We start from the raw sequence: 26,667 nt of genomic DNA on the forward strand, positions 1-26,667 counted from the left end.
TTTTCTCTGTTTTGACTCTCCCTGCTTGTGTCATAGAAAGAATTTGGTAGGACTCCTTCTTTATCTACTTTTTTCCAACAATTTATGTAGCACTGGAATTGCTCGTTAATGTTTGGTAGAATTTATTTGTAGATCCATCTGGTCTTGGGTTTTGGTTTTGGTTTTTCCTGCCTTTGGGAACTCATTCATCACAGGCCTGTTTCATTTCAAACAGTGATAATAAAACTAAGGTGGATATCTGGGAGCTCCTCCCTGATCTTCCATCATTTCAAGATGGCACCCACAGAATTCTCATCATTCCCCACCCAGCTACTTTCCTAGACTTCATCATCTCCTCAATCTTTATTCTTAAAGATGACATCCACTGAGAAATTCACACCCCCTCAGGATCCCCTCCTCCTTCTGATTGGAAAGGGTGGGTTAAGGACATTGGACAGCTCCTTCCCAGTCCTTTTCCATTTTAAGGATCACCCGAGGAATTCTTCTCACCATTTCCCACCCAGATACATTTCTTCACTTCATCATCTCCAGAAACTCATTCTATAAGATGACAGCAAGTTGGAAAATCCCACCTCCTCAGATAATTTCCCACCAGCTGCAGAACGTCATCATGCCCCGACCACTTTTCAGCTTCTTTCTATCTTCTGTCTCCACCCCTCCCCCCAAGACTGTGAGCTCCTGAGGGCAGGACTATGCCTTTCTTTGTGTGCACAGAGCTCAGCAGGGTGCCCAGCACCAAGCAAGCACTTAATAAATGTTTATTGACTCTGACTCTGACTCTTTTATTAAACTTTCACAGAAAAAACCTTCCACAGAATAATAGGTATGTTTAACATGACAGCTAATTAGGCATAGTCCATATGTAAAAATGAAGCAAGGGATGGTTCACTTCAATAGCATCTTCTCTTGGTCTTTCACTTTTTGTATCCTTTTTTCTTGATTCCTGATCATTGAAGACATTGCTGAAAAAGGTAATAAACCACAAATGAGCCTGGGCTGAGCAGAAGCAAAGGGGGTGTCAGGCTATTGGAATGCTGTTTAAAAGCAGAGCCATAACTAGCAGTTTTGAAGCACGCAGCAAACCGAACAGGTCATGCCCTTAAATCATTGTTTTAAGGCAATTCGTTGGGGGTGAGGGAGTGAGGGGGCAAGACACCTGGGGCTTGCACTGCTGGGAATGCTGCCTCCAGATAGGTCATAGCGACTCCAGGTGAGACCAGGTTCCAGAGGAGCTCCTCTGGGGGTGCTGAGGGGCAGAGGGAAGCCATCATAGACAAGCTAATGATTCCTGCTAACTAGGTGCAAAATTCAGTTATTTCTATGCCAGTAGCAGTCCAAATTCTGTGAGGGCCCTCTAAATTTCAGTGCTCTGGTACAAAACACCATTCACTCTACCCTAGTTTAAAAAGTCAACTGACTTAATACAAATATATTTTGAACTTAATCAATTCTGACTTCCAACTTTATCACCCACTAAAATTACTCCCTACAGGTAATCAAGGTTCCTAACTGTTTAATTTGACAGACTTTTTCTCAGACCTCATCTTAATCTCTCTAATGCATCTCCCCATGTTGGCTGCCCCTCCTCCCTTGATTTTTGCCCCTCTGCTCTTTCCAGTTCCCCTTCTGTTGCTGGACTAGGGGCCTCTGAGCTGTTTTCATATTATGGCATCTCTGGTGCTTACTATGGATGTGATATAACTTCCCTTGGCCTCAGTTTCCTCCCCTGTAAAAGGAGGACATTGAGACACACAGATTCCGAGTTCTCTACATCTATGATCCCATGACATGATCATAGTTTTGAAATCAGAGACCATCAAAACCAAAAGAGAAAACAATAGTAATTCACCTTTGTAAAGGCCTTTCAATCTTACATCAGGCTATGTTTGAACAAGTCCTCAATGTCAGCTCTTTTTCAGCTTTTCTTTGGATACCTGCCATATTTCTCAATAGAATGTCAGCCCTGGAAGGCAGGGACTGTCTTCAGATCTCCAGATGCTGGCATAGTGCCTGGCATCAATATCTACTGTGTGCCATTAAGAAAGGTTGAATTGAATTGAATTGGCCAAATTGTGTACTGTGATGCTCAAATCAATCCATCAGTCAGCCAGCCCTTGCTGTGTCTGTCCCTGTGCTAGGTGCTGGGGTTACAAAGACCGAGAATGAAACAATCTCCAATTGCTTCTGTGCTTACACCTAATGGAGAGCAGAGAAGAGATCACAAAAGACAGCTTACTCAGAGTATTGGTCCTACTGGTCAGTAGGATAATTTTTGTCTTGGAAAGACTTTAGAAGATTTCTCTAATAATTTTATTTTTCTCTCCCAATTTCTTACTGTATTAAGAAAACACGACTTACTTTCCTACGTTGTAATTAGGGGCAGGAGCCTCCAAGGCTGACTTAGGACTTGAGTCTTAGTTCTGTTCTCACATCCTTCCTATGCTCACCAATGTCACTCATGAGTACCCATTAGAAGGGCATTTTGGAGAGAAACAGGCCAATTTTCCTAAGAGCCTGGAGGGTCCCTCCCCCACCCCCGAACCTCATTCAATACCTTGGTTCTTCATTTGTAAATCTTCTACCAGATTTTGTAAACTTTCCAGTCTGTTCTGTAGCTTCCTACATGTTTTTCCAGTTGTTTCTACTGGTTGACTCTGAGAAACTAACAACAATAAAATTTAAGCATAAAATTAGAAATGATTACAAAAAATCCATTCCTAGCCAACTGTTTGTCTTGGAAAGTACTCAGTAAAGGCCAGGCATCTCTAAAGTACGTGAACCTGCTGGGCCCCCAGCTCCTGAGAAGGCTGGAGCTGTTGGGTTTTTGAGCTCTAAAGTTCTGTGCTGCAGGAGGCTAGGCCTACCCCCGCCTTAGTATGAGCCAGCAGCAGGGGGACACTGCCAGGCTGCCTGGAGCATCAAAGCCAGCAAGGTTGGAAAGGAGCAGGATAAAGCCTCTGTGCTTATCAGGACCAGGCTGTGAGCAGCCACTGACCTTCCAGTCTGGGTGAGAATAGGAGCCTCAGTCTTAAGAAGAAACAAACAAACAAATGAATCTTTCAATTACAAAGGAATACAAATAAAACCAAAGAAATGGGTCTTATTGTTTGTAAAAAATCCAATTCGCTATTTTTCAGTTATGGACAGCACTGGTGAGGGGAACATTCGATATTTACTAAGAGACCCCTCACTGCAACTAAAGGTTTTGATGATGAAACCCGAGTGAGCTGAAAGCCTCCTTTGGGGTTGGCTTGGTACAATTTAAGGCAGGCATTGTTAACACTTTTGTGTTGTGTGACTAAAATATTTGCTTTGTTGTGGTGGTCTGGAACCCAAGCCACAGTGTCTCGGAGTTATGCCTGTAATTCAACATGGAAGGAGGTGAGAGAGAGTGGGCAATTGAGGGTGTCATCTGGGTGACTCAAAGTGGTGGGGATGTCCTCAACAGGGAAGTTAGGAAGAAGGAAGCGTTGGCAGGGGGGTAGATAATGTGTTCAGCTTTACACACGCTGAATCAAAGATGCCTATAGGACATCCAATTCACAATGTCCCATAGGCAACTGCAGATGAGGGACTTGGAAGTCGAACGAGATGTTAGGGCTACATAATTAGATCTGAGAATTATCTTCACAGAAATAAAAAAGATGGGGCAGCTAGGTGGTGCAATGAATAGAGAACCAGCCACAGAGATAACCTGAGTTCAAATCTAGCCTCAGACACTTGACAGACTTACTAGCTGTGTGACCTTGGGCAAGTCACTTAACCCTAATTGCCCTGACTCCTCCCCTCCAAAAATAAATAAAGTAGAAATAAAAAAGATGAGTAAAGGCAAAGAAAGAAGAATCAGAAAAAACATTCAGACTGGTGAAGAAACAGTGGCTGGATCTTGATTTGGGCATTCTTTTACTTTTAGATATAACAAATGAACTGGTAATTAAAGAATGAGAACTCTTGACAAAGTTATATGATAAGTCAAGTCAACACAATGTGCCAAGATTTACAAAGTATCTGTACAACAGTAACCGTACTTGCAAGAACTGGGGGCTGAAGGACACTGAATTCATAAGGATGGGAACAATATTTAAACATAAAAGAAAAATATAAACTACTGACTCATGGGGAAAATACCAAATCATCTGATTAATATATGTAAGTCACAGGCTATTCTGCTTTCAAAAGAAAGAAAGGAAACAAAAACAAAAAGGGCTCTCATAGAGTATCAGTTAGAGTTTGTTTTAAATGGGTCATTTTGCTTCATAAAGCTAAAGCCATATGAAATCTCTATGGGAAACTCTTAAGAAATGTACAGTGATAGAAAGAACTGAATGAGGTCTCTCAAGCGCACCGGGCAGCCATACCTTTGACATCAGATGCATGTGCGTGTTTGGCACCTCTGTAGTCTGTCTTGGAAGGCAAAGAGTCTTCAGCGGAGCTGGCCAAGAGGGTGTGTGCCAGAGGCCGCTCCGTGCTCTTGGGCTCCTGGGAGAACTTTTTAGGGGGAGTGGCATAGCAGCTCCCACCCGCTGTAATCGAAGGACTTACTACAACACAAGCAAAACAGGCCCCATGAGCCCAATGAGACACCACACGGACTCTGAAAGCAAGTCTTTGTCATTCTCTAGACACCATTTACTCCCCCTCTCATGGCCTTTCCTTTTGTTCCCATTCCATTCCTCAGATTCATTCGCTAACAGCAGCCCCGGAATATCAGGACAATGGCACACACAAGCATCCCTGTTTCTGCTCTTTTCTGGTGTGTTCTCGGTAGATTGGGAAAAGACCAGCTCAGTTACAGCCATGGAATTATTTCAGTCACGTTCAACTCTCTGTGACCTCATTTGGGGTTTTCTTGGTAGAGATACTGCAGTGGTTTGCCATTTTCTTCTCCAGCTCATTTTACAGATGAGGAAACGGAAGTAAACAAGGTTAAGTGACTTACCCAGGGTCATGCAGCTAGGAATTATCTGAGGTTGAATTTGGACTCAGGAAGATGAGTCTTCCTGATTCCAAGTCCAGCATTCTATCCCTGTGCCACCTAGTTGTCCCTATTGGAAATGATACTTGCAATCTTTGTAGCCAAGGCCTCTACATGGCCTGTATAACACACAGCCCTAATTGTTATTCATTAATATGGAACTTATTAGTGTATGAGATTATTTCTTCACAACAGAATTTCAAGTTCAGAGTGAAAGAATGACAATATCACTTTTGATTCAAAAACACTAAGTGAAAAGGACAGCTACATGACACAAAAGATGGAGTGCTGGGTCTGGAGTCGGGAAGATTCAACTTCTTCAGTTCAAATCTGACCTCAGACACTGCATGACCATTGTGTGCACCTGGGCAAGTCATTTAATCTGGCTTGCCTCAGTCTCCTGTCTGTGATATGAGCTGGAGAAGGATATGCTGAACCACGCCAGTACCTTTGCCATGGGGTCATGAAGAGTCAGACACGACAGAAACTACCAAGTGACCAGAGCTGCAGCCCCCACTGTGCTGCGTGCCTGATGCGTCTGATGACACCTGGGCCATCTCACAGCCTGCTGAAATGACAGGACTTCCTTATCACACCCATGGTGATCTGCCTGTGCAGTCTGTAGCACAAAGCTTCCAAACCTTTTCTGAATGTGAGCATGTATTTTTATTTTTATTATGAACTAGGCACACCCATCATCACCCAATGTGAATATTTCAGTATATGAAGAACAAAAAAAAATAAAAAAAAATACTGATGCAGCCCCTTTGCTAATACTTTGATATTTTTCCACTTGTGGTCTTCTTTCTCTGCTTCATCTCTCCTTGACTTGTGTAAAAGAACCATAACTGTCTCACAAAATGAGCTTGGCAGGATCCTCTGTATCTCTATTTTTTCCAAAGAAATTGGAGTTAATTGTTATTTGAACATTTGGTAGAATTCACTTGCAAATCTATCTGGGCCTGGGGTCTTTGCCCTTAGGAATTTTAATGACTTGTTCAACTTTTTTTTTCTTTTGATAACTGAGCTATGTGAATTTTCCATTTTGTTCTACTAATCTGGGTATTTTATTTTTTCGTAAATAATAATCCCTTTCATTTACATAACCAATTTTGTTGGCACATGGTTGGGCAAAATAATTTCTAACAATTTCTTTCATTTCCTCTTCATCTACTGTAAATGTTCCTTTCTAAATTTAAGTAATTTGGTCTTTTTTAAATTAAATTAGCCAACAAATAAATTAGTCTATTTTCTGAGTTTGCTTGTTTTCAATGTTATTTCTGTTTTGATTTTCAGACTATTATGTTTTGTATTTAATTGTGTTGTTTGTTGCTTTTCTAGTTTCTTTTTTTCTAGTTGCCTACATTCATCTGGTCTTTTTTTTCTTTCTTTTGTTGATGAAAACATTGGGTGATGGTGGCACTTTCCATTTGATGTTGCAGACATTGTATCTATTGTCTTCTTGGCTCTGCTTATTTCACTTTCTAACAGTTTATGTAAATCTTCCCAAGCTTCACTGAATTTGTCCTGTTCATCGCTCCTTCCAATCTAGTCATTCTATTCAGCCATTGCTCAATCACAGGAGAATGGCTACTTAGTCTCTGGGTCTCTGCTCCCACAAAAAAAGTGCTGCTGTAAATATTTTGGTATATATGGCAACTTTCTTTTAGTCACTGACTTCCTTGGAGCGCTCACCTAATGGGGATCTCTAGGTCAAAGCATGGGATATTTTAGCCACTTTATTGCGTAATTCTAAGTTTCTTTCCAAAATGGTTCTACCAATTCATAGTTCCACCAACAATGCATCTGTGCTTCTTGTCCCTCCCTTCTTGTGCCAAGCATTAGGATTCTTGCCTTTTTGTTACACTGGCATGAGGTGGGATCTCTGGGGGATTCAGAAGTTTCACTTTTTGCATCAAACGTCTTGTAAGTCATCTAGTGCTAGTTTATGCTTACTTCCATATGTCAAAAAACTTCTGAAAACCCACTTGCAGAGAATGCAACACTATCTATATAAAAGCGTTGGATACAGAATTTGGGCAGACTAGATGGCACGTAACTATCTTAACTAAATGATACTGTATAACGGGCATGTCAGTTTTATAATTGAATCTGTCTGTCTCTGTCTATCTCTCTTGGTGTGTGTCTCTATCTCTCTGTGTATCTCTGTCTCTGTCTGTCTGTCTCTATTTGTCTGTCTGTCTTTGTCTTCCTGTCTGTCTCTGTCTCTCTGTGTCTGTCTGTGTCTGTCTCTGTTTCTGTCTGTCTGTCCCTGTCTCTGTTTCTCTGTCTGTCTCTGTCTCTATCTCTCATTCTTCCTCTTACTCTCTCTTTCCATCCATTACAGAAATCATTGTTTGGCCCTCAGGTCCATACTGCTGCAAGCACAAGCTGGCTATCTACCCATTTCGGAGCATTTTGGATGGAGTTCAGGTAGTGGGGCCTGCCTGATGCTTAACAACCCTTCTGACTCCAGGATTCCATCATTAAGAGAGGCTGCATCATGTAGTGGACAGAGGGCTGGCCTCAGAACCTGGAAGGCCTGGATTCAAGTCACGCTTCTGACAGATACATCCTGGCTGTGGGACCCTGGGCCTGGCTCTTAATCTCAGCATTGTAGGCAACTCTTTAAAATCTGCATTGGCAGAGGGACTTTTCTCACCTAGGTTTCTCACTCTATGTTCCCCACCCCTGCCCTATACCAATGGAATCACAGGTCCAATCCTTTGCCCTATCCCTATCTGGTTTAATAAAAATGAAGAAAACACATTTTTTCCCTGACTGTAAGTCAACCTATTGCTTTCAATTGTTTCTTTCCAAGCATCTTTTACTTGTCACTGCTTCACGACTCTGGAAGTGTGCCTGAATTAATCTGGAATGTTCCCCAGCACCTATTACAGTGCTCCCAAGAATTAAACGTCTGCTGAATTTGTTGGATTGCGTTAGCAGCTCTCAGCTTGGCCGCTTGATAGCCATTGATTTTCCGTTTTGTGGAGAGGTGTAAGGACTTCGGAATAAGGACTTCGGTGTAAGTTCTAGGAGGGGCACACACAGATGAGCAACTTTGAAAAAATGCTTTTGAATGTTGATCCCATCTCAAACTGAAAATTTTAAATGATTTGAAGTAATGTCTACTGTGAACTGAATTGAATAGGTATCTATAGAAGAGATGCTAAATAAGAGAAAATATTTCATCATTACAACAATTACTGATTATTAAGAAATTAACTAGAGAAAAATATGTATCTTGAATGAAAACAAATTTTAATAAGTTCTGCCCAAATTTGACTTCAGATGGCCTTATGAGGGAATTCTGTACCAAGGGACCTCCAAATACTCATGGGCCACATAAAAATGAACAAGGAAGAAAACAAAATCTCTTCTTCTTTCTGCTAGAGTCTCTGACTGATGAAGAACTCAGTGCTGGTTTTAATTGACTGGCTCCTCGAGCAGGAGGTGAAGGAGACTGGATGGGGCCTTGTCCCCCTCCCCTCTACAGCATAGAAGGTCCTAGACTATAGTCTGCACACATAACGTGTATGTCCCTGCTCTGGAAAATGCCTGGCTAGCAGTGTGTGCAGCACAGTCCTTGGACTGTGGCTTGGTCTGAAGTAACTAAGGAGCAGGGATAAGTGTCGGTGGAGGGACTTCTGAGGTCCATGTATCCCCCAAATGGCCCAATGTACAAATGGTCCTAACCTAACATTGCTTTTTGTCTGTTTATTTTTCATCCAAAGAACACATTTTTCTATTGTCTTCAGTAAAACAATATGAAACAAAATGCAAGTCTCAAAGGAGTATGTCCAAAAAAGTCATTGGGTCAAATGGCATGCAGAACATCTGGACAAGTAGAATTTGTAAAATACTTTCATGAGCAAGTAACATACCAAGGTTATAGAATTCATGGAATTATGTTATGATAATGCACACAGGTTTTTTTATTAGTGGGCTAAACTTTAAAATAAAAAAATACATTTTCTCAGATCCTTTGCACATTCTATCAATATCCATTGAAAACTTACCACTGGATGGAAAACCAAAGGCATTAGATGGGTCCTCCAGGTCTCCAGCATGTAAAGTGGCAGGATCTCTGGAAGCAAAAGAAGAATGACAATAAAGATGACTGATATTTACATACAACATTAAGATTAATGGGAGCTAATCCAAGGCGAAAGGGATGGGCGGCAGCAGAACATTCCACAGCAGAAAGCTGCAGCGTTCTAGCAGATGCTGCCTGCCTGGGATGTTCTTCACTGAGACCTTGTTCTGGCACTCAGTTCCCATAGCATTTTTATGAAAGGTCAAAAATAATACAGTGAAACCTAGACAACATGTACTCTTGGGGAGAAAGAGCTCTTTTAATATAGTTATTTTTCTATGTTTTTATGAGATAAAATATTAATGACTTAAGTTAGGAGATATAACTTAAAAAATTATTAAGACGAAAGGTAAAAAAAAATCAAATGGAATCCCCAAAGATCTATGACCATTAACTAAGAGACTTAGATAATACAAAGAAATAAATCATAAAATCCTTTAAATCCACTTAGTATTTCACAAGGCTTTTATTTTTGAGCCTTTGAACATGAATTAAACTAATATATAAAATAAAACCTGTCAACAGGTTTTAAAAGCTAGATTCACCACTGCAAGCACTTACTGCAAATTCATTGCAAAATAATAGATGTTCCAGATAATTCCTAATAATATTAACCCAGTTCAATGCTGAATTGCCCTTAATGTCTACAAATTAATAGCAGTTTCTTTCAAAGGCTTATCTAGCATACACACACACATATACACACACACTCCAAATTCTCTTCCAATCTTTGCTAATATGCAAGTGGAATGGGCACTGGGTTTATGTCAGATGATCAGGCTTCTAATCCCACTTCCTACCCATGTCACCAGGGATAAGTCACTCAGTGTCTCTCAGATGCCTTTCCTCATCTGCAAATGGGGGTGATATTTGTACAGGCTTGTGATGAAGAAAGAATCTGGCATATGTGTGATTCATCCATTCATACATGTAGATATTATAAAGTTGTGATGAGTATGCCCAAAGGGTCTGTGATTCTATGTTTCTCATGTTGAGTGCATTTGTGAATAAATCTGGGTCCTTTGATAAACTCTATGTTGATCACTTACAGACCAGCCTCACTAACTTTAGAAAGGGTCATCACCTGGTTGGAGGCAATGGAATGAATTTTTCAGACAGAGCAACTCCTGAAAATCTTCGACTAAGGCACAGAGGAATTGTAATCTGGCTATCACAGGTTCCCAAAGTTATTTGGTCTACTGCCCCCTTTAAAAAAAATACTCATTGCCCCCCTGTAAATCTACTTTCTTTAACCCTTTAATGGTGTGGTGTTCTTTTTTTTAATATGCATCATTTAAAAAAAATACCAACTCCTTGGATTGTTCCAGAGCCCCCCAGAGGGAAGTATCACCCACTTTGGGAACCTATGATGGAGGAATTGATAATACACTGACCAAATCAAATATGTATACTTAAAGTCTGTGGCTATATGTACATGACTGCATACATAGTTGTATGTATTTCCTTTATGTTTAATTATTCTACTCACCTGAAATTCCTTGCAATACCTAATACAATAAGTTATGAATCCAAATTAATTCTTCTTCATTCTTATGGCCAAGTTTCCCTATAGCATTTCTAAAATAGTGATGTTCATGTACATTGTTGTATTAATTTTGACTAGTTGGGGCAACTAGGTGGCGCAGTGAATAGAGCACTGGCCCTGGAGTCAGGGGGACCTGAGTTCAAATCTGAATTCAAACACTTGACATACTTGCATGTGTCACTTGTGTGACCTTGGGCAAGTTACTTAACCCCAATTGCCTTGCCTTCCCCCCCCAAAAGGAAAAAAATGGTTAGTTATATGTTCATTTTTGTTACTAGTCTGAATATATTTCTAGAATTGCTATTATATCCCATTGCTTTAAGTTCAATACTATATGTATTTAAAACCCTCAAATGGATACTTTGTGGTATGTTTGAAAGTCTGATGTGTTCTGTGTGTCATTGACATTTTTCCTACTTATTTTTCCAGATTAATTTTATTATCAGTTTCTCAAATTTATTAAAAATGATGCTACTTTTAATCTAAATTTGGATGGCTCCTTAGGATTAAACTCCTTCATTTCTGGCCTTACACATTAACTAGTCTAGTAGTCTACAATGACCTACATTGCCTTGAGATAGAATAACAAGACAGAATGATAAGGGACAGTCTCTACAGCCAAAGTAAGGGTAGTGTTGCCATCAGAATGATCCTGGCCACTAAATAAATAAATAATCTACTTACACTGGAATTAGTAATTGCCTTCTTTGCTACTCAGTGTGAAAAGTCTTGACTGCAAAAGGAGGCTGGCCATTCATTTAAAGAGAGAGCTGCCCTGATAGCTCAGCACTGGGAAAACATGGAGAGGACTCTGGGACAGAGAGGATCCTTACAGAGGGTCTGGGGGAGGATACAGACAGGAATCTCACAGCAGGCGGCTGCACAAATGCCCCAATCTACACTAATGAGATCGAGGATCCAGAAAAGTGAATGAGCAGCTCATGCAGGGGTAGCCCTTCCCTCCTGGCTGAGGGTGTGCATCATTCTGGAAGAGAGATTTGTGAAAGATCTGCCTGCCTTCCTTCCCTTCCCCAAATGTGTACTGAGAGCGAAGGGCCCTGAGCTAACAAAGTGGGGTCACTGGAGCGCAACCATGCCAACCAAACACATTTTTCTGTCGCCTTATAAAAGCTTTAAATGTACCCCCCCCCCATCTCCCAGAGCCACCGAACATCACGAGGGGGGACTTCAGTCTGACTCCACCCTCCTCCTCTCACCTCATTCACCCTTACAGGATGGGAAGCATGGGAATCAGTCAATCTATAGTCATAATGGGCTTTTCAAATGTGTAAAAGAGATTGTCAATCCTTAGTGATCCTTTATCAAGTGTGAGCTCCTCTCTCATTGAGTCAGGAAAGGAACTGCTGGTTTGGGAGCCAAAGAAGCAATCTATGCCCCAGGGCTTTAAAGAGGGGAAGAAATGTCAATGGTCCTTCAGACAAGCCGAAGAATGGAGATGAGGAAGAGGAAAAAAACCAATTCAGAGGATCCTGGCTAGGCCCCTGAGAGGTAACCCCAGGGGAGGGAGGAGGAGGAGGAAGAAAGAGAGACCAGAAGAGGCTTTCTCTCTTCTCCTTAATTTTCCTATTAGAGAGACTGGCCCAGGAGCAGACAAGAGAGTGCCCATCCCAAGGACTTACCAAGGACCAGCATGGCAGACACAGACACAAAAGCAGCTCCAAGGAACCCAAAAGGACTGCCCTTGACTTGAGGAAGGACTTCTAACAGCCAGAAGCTGTGACCAGACAAGGTCTCTGCACCGCCATCAGAGCTGGATGCTAAGCCCCCTTTTATCTCCAGGTGCGGGCTGTGTCTGTGGAAGAGTGTAACCAGACCTTTGGGGGCATGTTCTGTTTGTTTTTTTCCAGCTGTTTCAGTGGCTGACTCTTCATGACCCTGTTTGGGGTTTTCTTGGCAGAGATACTGGAGAGGTTTGCCATTTCCTTCTCCAGATCATTTACAGATGAGGATGTTATACTTGGCCCCATTCTGGCTCCCCTGATCCCTTCCCCCTCCCACCATTCTGTCCTACCATCTTGTTTCCTCTCCTTCATGGAAGAAAGGAAAGAGCCAGGCTTAGCCCACCAAATAAGCCCGCACCCACCAAATAAACCTGCCAAAGTGGAAGTTCCATGTAAACCCTGCTCCCTTCCAAAAATGGTCCTGAGCTAGTGATTAGCCAATGACTGATTTGGGCTTCTGTAACTTCCTGATTATACAAATACTGACCTCATAGATCTGTGGTTTCTGCCTTTAAAACCCAATGTCTCACCCCTGATGGCCGTTTGCTTGCTCTGTGAAAGAGATGCCTAAGAGGTAAAGCTTTGAGCTCCCCAGTACACAGCGGACACCAGGGTCCCACTCACTGGACTGGCAGATTCAAAGCTCTCACTTTCAAATAAGTTTCTAAGGAGTGGACACATAAGTGAAATTTATGGGAGTAAAAGTTAGAACAGCTAAAAACATTTGAACAGATTCTGTTAAAACCTCTCACACCAGCTCAGATTAAGGAAAGGAAGTGGTGAGGTATATTAGGGAATTTGAGTTACACTCCCCCCACTTGAAGAAAAAAGGGGGAAGGAGGCAGAACAGCTATATTGAGGGCCCCACTGGCAACAGCCCTGGGTCCCTGCAGCCCACACCTCTAAGCATGCAGGTGACCCTCTCTTCTTTCAAACCCCCAGGTCCACAAATAGGGTCTGCAACTGTGGGAAGAGGAGAAAAGCCTCTGCACTTGGTAAGCCCAATTTTCTATCAATAATTTTTGTATGCGATGACTTAGAAATGCAATTAATGTCATAATGTCATTGTATTATTATGGTATCTCTAAATTGTAAGATTCTCTTATACTGTAAAAATTGAGTGACCATTGTTGAATCAGAAATGGTGTTAGATAAAGCAATTTTTAATCTGAATTTTTTTGAAACTAAAAAGATGGAGAAAAATTGTGTAAAACCAGTTTTGTTACTTTATCAATTCTGTTAACCCTGTCTTATAATGTGTATGTCTGCTATTTAGAAAACCAGGTATTTACACCTTTACCTGTAATCACAGAGAAGGTTACAGCAATTTTTTAATCTGGATTGTGTTGCGTGTGAATTTGATTTCTTTATGCTATAAAATCTGATAAAGCTGTTATATTTGGGTTACAAACAAGTAGTAATAATACTGCTGATATTTACTATGATAGCTGATTGTTCCTTTAACTATTTGGCTATTATGGAAATATATAGTGACTTAAAGTTAAAATTTCCACATTATTAATGATGAAATGAATGATTCTCTGTGCAAAGTGAATTGGAAAGGTGTTTTGTAGAACTCTTATTGAGCAAATGAAAAACCCTAAAAAGAAAAAAAAATATATATAAGGATGTAATGGTGTTAATCTGAAGGTTTCCAGAATGTAAATGATTTATGGTGATAAGTTAATTGGCTGTGTGGCACTGAAGCAAGTTTTAGTCTGTGTATAACAATTTGAAAAACACGTCTAGCTGATTTAATGTTAAGTTTTCTATTGCAAATTTCTGTGATCAGAGCAAGTAGTCAGTAAAAGATATGAACTCCTTTGTGTTAGCTTACTGGGAAATCTAATATTCTTCATCTAAAATCAGAACATGGGCAGAAAGTTATATAAACTGCTTAAGACTAAATTCTGTGATATCCAGGAATTCTGCAAGTATCTAGGCAATTAATTTTTCTTTAATAAAGGTTTAGTAATTATTCCTCCTAATACAAGGATAAACTCAAACTGTTTCTTTCTTTTTTGGAAAGGAAATACTTTTAGAAGAGCTATTTTGAAAGGTCTTGTGTGTTATATTTTTGAAGGTTCAGTAAATTTCAAAATGAGTTATTGTTATAATAAGTTGTAAAGCAGAAGAGATCTTGCTGTTTTAATCTTAATGTGTGGTTATTGCATGGCCTAAGCAAAAGTTAACATTGGTATTTGAACATATAAGTGAAAATTTTATATTCCTGAAGTATCTCACTCTTCCAGACTGAGTATAATAAGGGAAGAATAAACAAACTTGCAAGGAAACTAGGATTCCGATGTAGAACAGCTATGTTAGTAAAAATACTAATAACTTATGAGATATCTTGTTTTGTGGTGAAAACTGTAAAGGAAGGCTGAATAATCTGGATAATGGGTTTGAGAAATTTGGAAAGCTAATAAAGGTTTGATTAGAAATATAAAAGGCAGAAAGATTTGTAGATTGATTTTATAATTAGTAGCTAAATCAAATTAAAATCAAATCAAATCAGATAGATGGCCCTATCTGAAGGACACTAGTCCATATTTATTTGCTATTTAATAATTTGGGGGGATTGTAAATTTTACTATTATTCTAAGCCTTGATTACAGGAATCATTGTCATAAAGTCCAATAAAGGGATGGTAGGGGCTGCAGGCTGAAAACTGCTCAGGGTGGATGTCTGTGCTTGGGAAAAGTTTGGAGACAACTTTGGATACTGCCTAGGTGGGATCTCTCTGACTTTATTTCCCAATTGTGTATTTTCTTTCCAAATAGGAAACCTCCCACCTATTTATATGTAAGCCCTGCTTTCAGCATCTAGTGGCTATCTGAATGACTACCAGAGATGACTCATGCCTGGAATCAAACAAGGCTAAGGAAGTTTTCCCTCTGGCAAGGTTTATTACATTGTCCCTCTTTTTCTTCTATAGCAAATTCATTGAGAAGTAATATTGAGGGCCAAATAAATGAATAAATAAATATAGAGATAACATCCTTCAAAGAAGGAGATAAGCAATAAGGCAAAATGTAATGAAATAGATGCCTAATAGACCAGGATAGTGAAGTTTGAGGAGAGCAACAGGATCAGACTTAGATGATTCCTCTAGAACTATATACAGATGTATAAGATTGGCTTCCAAAAATTGTCTATTATGTGAATTTAAGCTTTGAGCATGTTTGGAAATAAGATCAAAGGTTTGGATTTTACCACAAGGACTGCATAAGATAGTGACAAGGGTGAAAATAATGTTACTTTATTAAAGCATCTGTCTGATAGTTTTAAAAAGGGCAGATGAAATCATTTTTTAAATTTTTTTGTCTTTATTAATTTGCTTGTTTACTTTTAGTTTACCAGATTCCGTTCCACAATCCCCTGAGTTTCAAATTTTCTTCCCCTCCCTCTTCTCCTCCCCTCCCCCCATGGTGGCATACAATCAAGTATAGTATCTGAAAATACTTCCACATTAGACATTAGTCAGGTTATAAAGAAGGATTGTAATGGATGCAATGAACAATGGGAAAGAGGAAACAAAACAAAACAAGAAAAGAGAGCAGGTAATTTGTTTCAATCTGCATTCAAAAATGAAATCATTTTTAATAGATATTTACATTTTAAAAGATTCCTATACCAGGTACAGAATTTAGGAAAGATGGAAATAACAAAGAATAAATAAACTGAAAATTCTCTGAAGTTTCAAAATGTGGAACTAATCTTAAGTGATTGTACTAATTTATAATAAGTCAGAATTATCTGGTAACCCCTAGATCTGAACTGGAGAAGCAGAACTCCCTTTCTGAATTGTATAACTACATGAGGCATCTGGGATTCAAAAGTATTGTTTAAATGAAATAGGTCACTAGGATACAAGGAATTAGATGTTAATTGACATTGGTAATAATGATTCTGTTAATTTGTATGGTTTGTGTGTAAGTTTTCAATCACCTTTCTAAAAGCTAGTATATTGCAAGTCATCTAAGAAATTTAATCTGTACCTAACTTGATGTAATCATATAATTTTGTAAAATTGTGAGAAAACCTTATGGTATTGCATGAGCTTGGCCCTGTGTGGCTAAGAAAACTGAACTATTTGTTTATACTGTTTGGACCTAGTCTTTTTAAAATTTTTTTTTTAAATTAATTTGTTTGTTTACTTTTAGTTTACAAGATTCAATTCCACAATTCCTTGATTTTCACATTTTGTCTCCCTCCCTCCCCTCCCCCACCATAGCAGCATATAGTCAAGTATAGGATCTGTAAATACTTTCACATTATACATTAGTCAGGTTATAAAGATGGATTGTATCAGATGGAATGAAAAATGGTAAAGAGGACATAAAACCAAACAAGAAAAGGAAAAAGATCAGGTATTTTGCTTCCATCTGGATATAATCTGGATATAAACTCAGTTCTTTCTAGTTCTTTCTCTGGATGCACACATTTCTCTCCATCATGAGTCTTTTGGGATTGACTTATATCACTGCATTGCTGAGAAGAGTCCAGTCTATCAAAGTTGGTCATCACACATATGTTGTGTCTGTAATTGTGTGCAAATTTCTCCTGGTTCTACTCTTCTCACTCAGTATCAGTTCGTATAAGCCTCTCCAGGTAAATATGTAGTCCATCTGCTCCTTGTTTCTTATAGCACAATAGTATTCTGTTTTCTATATTATTCTATAATTCTATATTATGCATATACCACAACTTGTTCAGCCATTCCCCAATCGATGGGCACCCCCTTAATTTCCAATTCTTTGCCACCACATAAAGAGCTGCTATAAACATTTTTGTACATATGGGTCTTCCTCCCACTTCTATGATCTCTTTGGGATATAACCCTAGGAGAGGTATTGGGTCAAAGGATATGAAATTATTTACAGCCCTTTGTGCATAATTCCAGATTGCTCTCCAGAAAGGCTGGATCAGTTCACAACTCCACCAACAATGCATTAGTGTTCCAATTTGGCCACATCCTCTCCAGCATTTGTCATTTTCCTGTTTTGTCATCTTAGCCAATCTGACTGGTGAGATGTGGTACCTCAGAGTTGTTTTGATTTGCATTTCTCTAATCAATAGTGATTTAGAGCAATTCTTCATATGCTTATAGATATCTTTAATTTCTTTCTCTGAAAATTGCCTGTTCATATCCTTTGACCATTTATCAATTGGGGAATGACTTGTATTCTTATAAATTTGACTCAATTCTCTGTATATTTTAGAAATGAGTCCTTTGTCAGAAACATAGGTTGTAAAGATTCTTTCCCAATTTCCCACCTCCCTCTTAATCTTGGTTACATTGGCTTTGCTTGTACAGAAGCTTTTCAATTTCATATATGGACCTAGTCTTGCACGGCTGGAAAACTGGACCTTTATATGTACCCTTGGTGTCAAATAATATTTCTGAGAACTTTGTCAGGTCTGGCTGGCTATGCCAGCTTATACATATGAACTCTAGTCATCTAAAGATTACCCCTCCTTTGATCCAAGGGATCTGAAAAAGACAACATCAGATGCAGACAGCTTTCCCAAGAGTCCGGACCTATTTTTAAAGGTTCATCTGGTCCTGAATCAACTCTGTAAAGCTCCTTATCATTAGGACCCCCAATACCAGCCTCTCAAAATTTGACTGGACAACCAATACAAAGGTGTGGTCCCATCTGTCCCCTCCTTGTGTCAAGGGTTTGACACTCTGTCCATAAAAAGTGGGGAAAGTTGTACTTGGCCCCATTCTGGTTTCCCTGATCCTTTCCCTCTTCCACCATTCTGTCCTAACTAGCCATCTTGTTTCCTCTCCTTCATGGAAGTAAGCAAACCGCCAGGACTAGCCTACCAACAAAGTGGAAGTTCCATGTAAACCCTGCTCCCTTCCATATATGGCCCAGAGCTAGTGATTAACCAATGGCTGATTTTGGCTTCTGTAACTTCCTGATTATGCAAATACTGACCTCATAGATCTGTGGTTTCTGCCTTTAAAACCCAGTGTCTCACCCCTGATCACTGATTGCTTGATTGGGGTTCTTACCCCTGGCAGTTGAGCACTAATAAAGTCCACTTTTAAATTGTTACTTGGGTCTCGATTGCTGATTTGGGACACGACAAGGAAACTGAGGCAAACAGGGTGAAGTGACTTGCCCAGGGTCACACAGCTGGGAAGTGTCTGAGGCTAGATCTGAACTCAAGCTGACTCTTCCTGACTTCAGCCCAGCGCTCTATGCAAACAGGGATGTTTTGTGCCAACTGTTTACTCATATCTTCTCAATAAATACAACTTTCTAAAAGTTGATGGAAGCCTGGCTGACTAGTATGAATGATAAGCACACCAGTGGGGGCCCAACTTGAAACCTAGTCTGTCAGCCTGGAGAGTAGTGACTGAGCTTAGCACCCAGAGGGGCACTCCAAGACGCAAGGACATTTTAACAAGATAAAGCATTTTGAAATTCAAGGAAATGCTAAATCCAAGCCCTTCTTACCTGCTGTAAGTTTCACTTGACCTATTGTTTTCAGCACCTTCTCTGCCTGAACTGCTTCTGTTAGTAGAGAGGCCAGGAAGAGATGAAAAGAGACAAGGAATAAAACAGCATTTCCACCAAGGTTGGTGAGACAATTCATTCAAATAAGGTTGAGTGGAGAACAATGAAACATTATCACTGGGATGACTGGTCGGGGCAGGGGGAGGGGAAGGAAAGACTCACACCCACTTAACATCCCATTAGATCTGTATTCAATCTTTTCTCTCTTTAACCAAAATCCCTTACTGTAAACTTGTAGAATACTGATCTGGAATAGATTTCTAGTTTCTTGATGACATTTGTACCTCATTATTGCCTTTAGCTATTGATAAAACATGAAGATGACTTGGGATTCACATAAGGGAAAACTTCCTAATAAGAAAAACTAGGTTCTGATTAATGGGAATAGTGAATCTCACAAAGTAGTTGCATGTATTCAAATTCATACTATTTACAGTTAAAATTATTTAGAGTATGGTCATTGGTTCCAGTTCAATGGGAACATGCAGTGTGAATTTGAATAATTTAGTTCCACCTCTTCATGAGATTTGCACTAATCAGAACCCAGCTCTATCCAAAAGTGGATTGGACTGGACTCTCTTAGGAGGCAAGTGATTCTTCAGTGATTTTCAAACGAAGGTTGAATGACCACAAGTTTGAGTGTAATAGAGGAAATTTCTGGCCATGTATGAGTTGAACAAAATCCTTTCCAATTATAAGATTCTGATTCGGAGAAGTGTCTTTAATGGCCTCATTATCTCAGCCTTGTTTTGGGGATGCTCAGGTTTAGTTCACCTTCTAAGCACAAATAAACCCATCTTCTGGATCTGCTCTCTCCAGAGCACTGGTGATATCCCTGCCACCAAAATCAATGATCTCTGTTCAGTCTTCATCCTCCTTGACTTGACTGCAGGAAGCCTTCCTCAGTTCTCCCTTAATTCTAGTACCTTCTCACCTCTGACCATCATATTGATCCTGTATGCCTCTTGTTGGTACCTAGCTTTTTGTTGTCTCTCCAATTAGACTGTGAGCTGCTTGAGGATGGGCTGGCTGGCTTTTGTTTTTCTCCGTATCTCTAGCACTTATCACAGTTCCTGTCACATAGTAGGTACTTCATAAATGTTTACTAACTGATTCTGGAGTTAACAGCACCTTTGACCACCTCCTCACTCCTTGATGATAATCTTTCCTTTCCTGGTTTCTATAACACCATTTCTCTTCCTACCTCTCTTACTGCTTCTTTTGTCTCATTTTCCTCTTCCCATTCCCTTAAATGTGGGTGTTTCTGAGGTTCTCTCTTCTGCCCTTTTTCTTTTTCTTTCTATATGCTATTCTCAGGGGCTCCCATTCTCTATAGTTTCAATCATCAACACTACATGGATGCCTCCCCCTGTCTAACCATAACTTCCCCATCTTGAACTTGCAAAGTTTGGTTTAAGAAGCCAAGTGTACTGTGGCATATTTATCTGGGACTGACCACCCCACCCTTTTAAATAATTTCACTTCCTTGGGCTTGTCAAAAGAAGGTCATCAGTTGTCAAATCTCATCAATTTCTCTCTCCAGGTTTGTTTTCCTTCCATATATTCCTCACTTTTCATTCCTGCTGCTATAATTTTAATTCAAGCTCATTACCTTTTGCTCAGACAATTGAAACGGCTTCCTTACTCCTAACTCTCTAACTGCAGCTTCTTCTTGCTGCCAAAGATACCAGGATCAAAGTATTTAGAACTAAAAGGAACGTCAGAAATAATCGATCCTGATCCTTTTATTTTATAGGTGAAGAAACTAAGGCAAAGGGAAGAGGTGAAATGACTTGCTCAAAGTTCACAGTGCTATAGGAATAACCTTGCTAAAGCAGACGACTTCCTATGGAATTCCTCCAAAACCCAAAATATTTCAGTGGCTTCCTCTTCTATTGAATTCAGTTCATCCATTAAGGGACTAGCACTGTACTCATGTGGGTGAGAGATAAAGGTAACGTGAGACACTGTCCCTGCCATATTGGGCCTCGGGATCTACTGTGGACAAACTCCTTAGTCTGACACTTGAAGGTCCGCACAATGTGTGTCTGACCTGCTTCACCAACCTTGTCTCACTCTACCCAATATGCCTGCACCCCTCCAGATACTATTTGTTCTAGCCAGATTGGACCGCTCCCCATTCCCTGATCTTTTTTCTGCCCTTTGTTCATGTCTAGAATGGATACTCTTCACATCTAGACCTTTGGAAATGATATTTGTCATTCACTTACTCCACACAGTCTTCCTCCTTCTGATGCTCTTCCCAATGCTTGGATATCTTAAATGATCACTTTCTAAGGTACATTTTAGTGATCAGTATAACTTGTCTTATCTCCTCTATCAGGTGGTATGATAATAATAATTCACATGCATGTAGTGCTTGATAATTTGTAAGGTTCTTTCCTCCTATCAACCCAAAAGCTTGTATTAGGTCCACAGAGCAGGTGATATTATATCTATTTTTACAGATGAGAAAACTGAAGTCCAAAGACTAGGCCACAGTCACAGAGGTACTACCATAGCTGGGCCTTGGGCTCCGGTTTTCTGACACAAAATCTACTCCTCTGAATGTGCCTTATTTAATTTTCTATCCCAGTACCTAACCCAGTTACTTGCTCAAAATAAGGTAATCAGGAAAACTTAAAATCAAACAACTACTTTTCTAGCAAATAACCATTCTTATATATTTCAGGAAAAATTGCCTCCTTTCCATTTTATCAACAACTTTTCCTTGAATGAACCAAATTTGTTAGATGATATCTTATAAATTATTCATTCAAAACCATTACTCCCAAAACATGGCAAAAACTACATGGACTGATGCAAAGTGAAGTGAGAAGAACCAGATCCTTGTCCAAAGTAACAACAATGATGGAATGATGATCAGCTGTGAAAAGACTCAGCTCTGATCAATACAATGATCCCAGACAATCCCAAAGGATCATGATGAAAAAGAGAGAGAACTGATGAATTCTGACTGCAAATTGAAGGATAATTTTCTCACTCTATTTTCTTGCCTTTTTTTTAATACAGAATTTTGTTTTTCACGATTTCACATGTATAATTTATATCATACAGCCTGACTTCTCAGGATGTAAGGTGAGAATTTAAAACTCAAAATTTAAAAGGAACAGATATTAAAAATAAATAATAAATTAAAGTGTTAAAAAATGAAAACAAAACCAAAATATGGGGGGGGGGGGTCGCTAAACATTACCCAAGCTGTTGGGTTAATGTTTCCCAAACTCTTGGCTTATAAACTACATTCAGAAACTCTGATGCTTCTTACCTGTTGAACATCTCTGTCCTCAGTTTAGATTCAGTAATTGGGTCTCTGACTGCATCATCTCTGTATGGATAAACATACCCTGCACTTAATGACAAGAAAGGGAGCAGAAGTGTTCAGTATTGCTTCCTGATCCCCAGATTTCTCAGATGAATTTAACCTTCCTATAGGCTACTAAGTGAGTTTCCAAGGCAAAGTTTGCAAAGAGAGCCTCTTTACCCCCAGATAAACTTTCTCTTCATAGATGCCCAAAAGCTTTGAGGTGAGTAGTGGTCGGGGGAATTACAGGGAATTAATAGCAAGCTCCTTCCTAGCAGTGCCTAAATCTTTTCCACATTCTCCAAGCTGCTTGTTATGTCCATGCTTACTACATTGCTTTAAGGAGTGCTGAGATCAATTTTGTCATGTGTAGATTAAAAGCTAGAATGGTACAAACCTGAGGAAAGTAGCCAGGGTAGTTATTAGTGAATGGATACACAGTTAAAAGGCATGATAAACACCCAGCTCTTCTAAACTAGCTGCCTGAACTTATTTAGTGCCATACCAATCAATCTACCCAAAAAATGACACAGCAGTCAATGTCTATAGTAATCTACAGTTTGATAAACCCATAGACTCCAACTTGTGGGATAATAACTCACTATTTGACAAAAACTGCTGAAAAAAACTGGAAAATTGTAGAGCAGAAACTGGGCATAGACCAATATCTAACACTGTATACCAAAATAAAGTCTAAGTGGGTTCACGATCTAGATATTAAGGCTGATACTTTAAGCAATCTGAGGAAACAAGGAATAACAGTTTACCTGTCAAATTTATGGAGAAGGAAAGAATTTATGACCAAACAAAAGCTAGAGAGCATTATGAAATGCAAAATGAATAATTTTGATTACATTAAATTGAAAAGTTTTTGTACAAATAAAGCTGATGTAACCAAGATTAGAAGGGAAGTAGAAAATTGGGAAAGAATTTTTATAACCAGTGTCTCTGATAAAGGTCTCATTTTAAAAATATTCAGAGAACTGAGTCAAATATATAAGAATACAAGTCATTCCTAATTGATAAATTATCAAAGGATAAGAACAGGCAGTTTTCAGAGGAAGAAATAAAAGACATCTATAATCATATGAAAAAATGCTCTAAATCACTATTGATTAGAGAAATGCAAATCAAAACTCTGAGGTACCACATTACACCTATCAGATTGCCTAACATGACAAAATGGGAAAATGATAAATACTGGAGAAGATGTAGGAAAATTGAAACACTAATGCATTGTTGGTGGAGTTGTGAACTGATCCAACCATTCTGGAGAGCAGTTTGGAACTATGTGCAAAAGGCTATAAAAATGTGCATACCAAAGAATTGGAAATTAAGGGGATACCCATCGATTGGGGAATGGCTGAACAAGTTGTGGTATGTGAATATAATGGTATACCACTGTGCTATAAGAAATGAGGAGCAGATAGACTTCATAATAACCTGGAGATGATGAAGTATGGGCTCTGGGAGTCCTCTCTAGCTCTCTTTGAGTCCTTGAGGTACAGGCTCTGGGAACCCCCCTTGAACTCTGATTAAATTGTCTCTTTTGATGAGGCATTTGCATGAGGCAAGTCTGTCACTAGACTTCCCACCCTTGAGACTATCAAACTATCAATCCACCCTTGAACTGGCCTAGCCCACCATTGTCTGTAGTCTCCAGGTGGCCTCCTACCTTTAATCACTCATTGACCTCATTAACTCCTCCTGAAAACCCTCAACAAACTCCTCCTCTAGAACACCCCTAGATTCCTCCCACAACCTTCTGTATATAAGACCCCATCTTGTTTCCATGTTTGTGAGAGCCCCATAGAATGGTAAGAGCCCCATAGAATGGTAAGAGCACCATAGAATGGTGAGAGTGCCATAGAATGACCTAGCACAAACCTTCTCTGTGTCTAATGCAAGCAAACTTTTAATAAACTTTACTTTTCTTTGGCTGAGAGAAGACTTGAGTCGAATTCATTCAGCAGGACCCAGCATATTGGTATTTTGGGGTCTCCAGAGCAACCCTAACCCTCTTTATGGGTAACCTGTTCAGAGAGACTTATAAACTGATGCTGACCAAGAACAGCAGAACCAGGAGAAATCTGTACACGATCACAGACACAATGTATGTGTGACAACCAGCTTTGATAGACTGGGCTTCTCTCAGCAATGTAAGGTTATAGGAAACTCCAAAAGACTCATGATCAAAAGAGACATCCACATCCAGAGAAAGAGCTACAGAGTCTGAATGTAGATCGAAACAAATGACTTGCTGTGTCTTTTTCTTGTTTTGTTTCCTCTTTCCCACTGATTATTCCATTGGTTATAATCGTTCTTTACAACCTGACTAAAGATTAATGTGAAGGTATTTGTAGATCCTACATTTGAGTGCATGCCCCTGTGGGAGAGGGGGAGGGGAAGAGAGGGAGGAGGAGAAAATTTGAAACTCAAGGGACTGTGGAACTGAATATTTTAAACTAAAAGTAAATAAACCAATTAATTTTTTTTTTAATGTGCATACCATTTAACCCAGCAATACCACTTCTGGGGATGTATCCCAAAGAGATCATACAAGTGGGAAAACGACCCATATGTACAAAAATATTTGTGGCAGCTTTTGTGGTGGCAAAGAATTGCAAATCAAGGGGATGCCCATCAGTTAGGGAATGGCTGAACAAGTTGTGGTATATGCATGTAATGGAATACTATTGTGTTATAAAAAATGGGGAATAGCAGACTTCATGGGTCTTAACACAATCAATTTGAAAACCAAGCCAATACAGGGGGATACATTCCATTACCATCACACTGGGCTCCTCTCAGCAATGCAAGGCTAAACAACATGAAAACAGACAAAGTACCAGCAAAACAGCCATGTCTCCTCAGTCCTTGGCAATCCATTGGTTATAATCCTTCTTTACAACTAATTAGCTCCGAGTGAGGTATGTCAAGGGTAGGCTGGGACCTGTTCTCCCTAGGCACTGCTAAATTTTCAGCATGAGCCTTTTACACCTCAGAAATCTGCAAACACTCACGAATCAGGATTTGACTGATTTTCTAACTGTCTAGACTTTAAAAAGTAATCAAGAAAATAACAATCGTGTAGATTAAATTTAAAAGTGTGGTGTTTGTATTTGGAGAGCTGGTTGTTAAACCTCGACCAACCATCTCAATTGTCAAAAGGGGATAAACATTCATTAATCAAGCAAATATTAAGATTCCTGCTGTGTGCAATTCTTTGGGCTATACACTGGGAAAGATGCCAAAATAAATAAGACAAAGCAGGGCTATAAGACATATGTATACATAACTACACACTGCCCCCCCAATAGATAATTACAATACAAATTAGATTATAGTACATACACAAGAAGATTATAAAATTCTTTGAGAACAGTAGAGTGAGCACAGTCCTGGCTCTGCTCATTAAGCCTCAGTTTCCCTCATCTGTCAAACAGTTATTATTTGCACTACCTAATTCACAGGGTCGACATTTTTAAAAACAACTTTGTAAAGTGCTCTCTTGAAATGAATCATTTCAATGGCCTCAAATGAGGCCCTTTAACTGAATCCAAACTTCACAGAACAAAATCCCTTAATAAAGGGATTTGTTCTCTAAAACTTGGACTCAGTCAAAAGGCCACACCCAAGGACCTAGAGGACCACGTGTGGTCTGGAGCCGAGGTTCCCCATCCCAATCTAAGCCTATGCTGCCTTTTGACCATGTTTTTTTTTAAAAAGAGGTTTCTTATACCTGCTCCTTCCCTGCTCTTCCCAGACATCATTCCCAGTCCTAGCTCTTCCCAGGGCAGCCCACCAACAATCAGACCAGCCAACCACTCAAACACAGGCCTGGCTTTTGGCAGGGGGAAGCACGTTGGTCTTACACTCCCATGTGAATGGATCCTCCGGGAGCTGGTCTCCCAATGTCCCCATCATTCTTAGGCAGAGACACCGAGGGCTCTTCATTGATGACATTCCTCAGCTCATGAAGCAGTTGTTTCAAGTCCCTGGTGGGATCTTCCTTCAGGATAGAAACTTTGACAGGCACCTGAATGGGGACAATTGTACCAAATGTACCAGTTAACACTGTACTTTCCAGACTGGCGCATCCCCACCCACAAATTGGGTTGGTCTGATTGGGTTGGTCTGAATATATTCAACATCTTCTAAAGCAGGAAAGCATTTGGAATAGAGGCTGATCATTACTTTTATCAGAAATAATGAATTTTAGGAGTGTTTAGGTGGAGCAGTGAATAAGAGTGCCGGGGAAGACCCAGATCGATTCCGGCCTCAGAGACTTAACACCCAAAAAAACTGGCCATGTAACTAACCTTGGGCAAGTTACTTAACCACAATTGCTTTAAAGAAAATAAAAAGAAATAAAGAATTTTAGCGTTTGTAGAAACCTCAGGGGTTTAGTCTGGCCCCTCATTTCGTAGGTGATGAAAAGAAG

At 39.7% G+C, this 26,667-nt stretch overlaps 1 protein-coding gene across 1 annotated transcript in view; it reads right to left on the reverse strand.

The window, feature by feature from the left end:
- Positions 1–757: 757 nt before the first annotated feature.
- Positions 758–26,667, reverse strand: part of CCDC158 (coiled-coil domain containing 158) — a 94,557-nt gene continuing 68,647 nt past the window's right edge. The window contains exons 19-25 of the mRNA XM_069092199.1: positions 26,099–26,262; positions 22,188–22,247; positions 18,839–18,895; positions 8,998–9,065; positions 4,359–4,541; positions 2,555–2,662; positions 758–962 (exon numbers count right to left, since the gene is read on the reverse strand). Of these exons, the coding sequence (XP_068948300.1) occupies positions 886–962; positions 2,555–2,662; positions 4,359–4,541; positions 8,998–9,065; positions 18,839–18,895; positions 22,188–22,247; positions 26,099–26,262 (717 nt within the window). The 3' untranslated portion in view covers positions 758–885. The remainder of the gene's footprint in view (positions 963–2,554; positions 2,663–4,358; positions 4,542–8,997; positions 9,066–18,838; positions 18,896–22,187; positions 22,248–26,098; positions 26,263–26,667) is intronic.

The sequence above is a fragment of the Petaurus breviceps genome, unplaced genomic scaffold, assembly GCF_028583685.1.
Source record: "Petaurus breviceps papuanus isolate PSGF00001 unplaced genomic scaffold, PetGlider_PUasm1.0 126, whole genome shotgun sequence".
Taxonomy (NCBI): domain Eukaryota; kingdom Metazoa; phylum Chordata; class Mammalia; order Diprotodontia; family Petauridae; genus Petaurus; species Petaurus breviceps.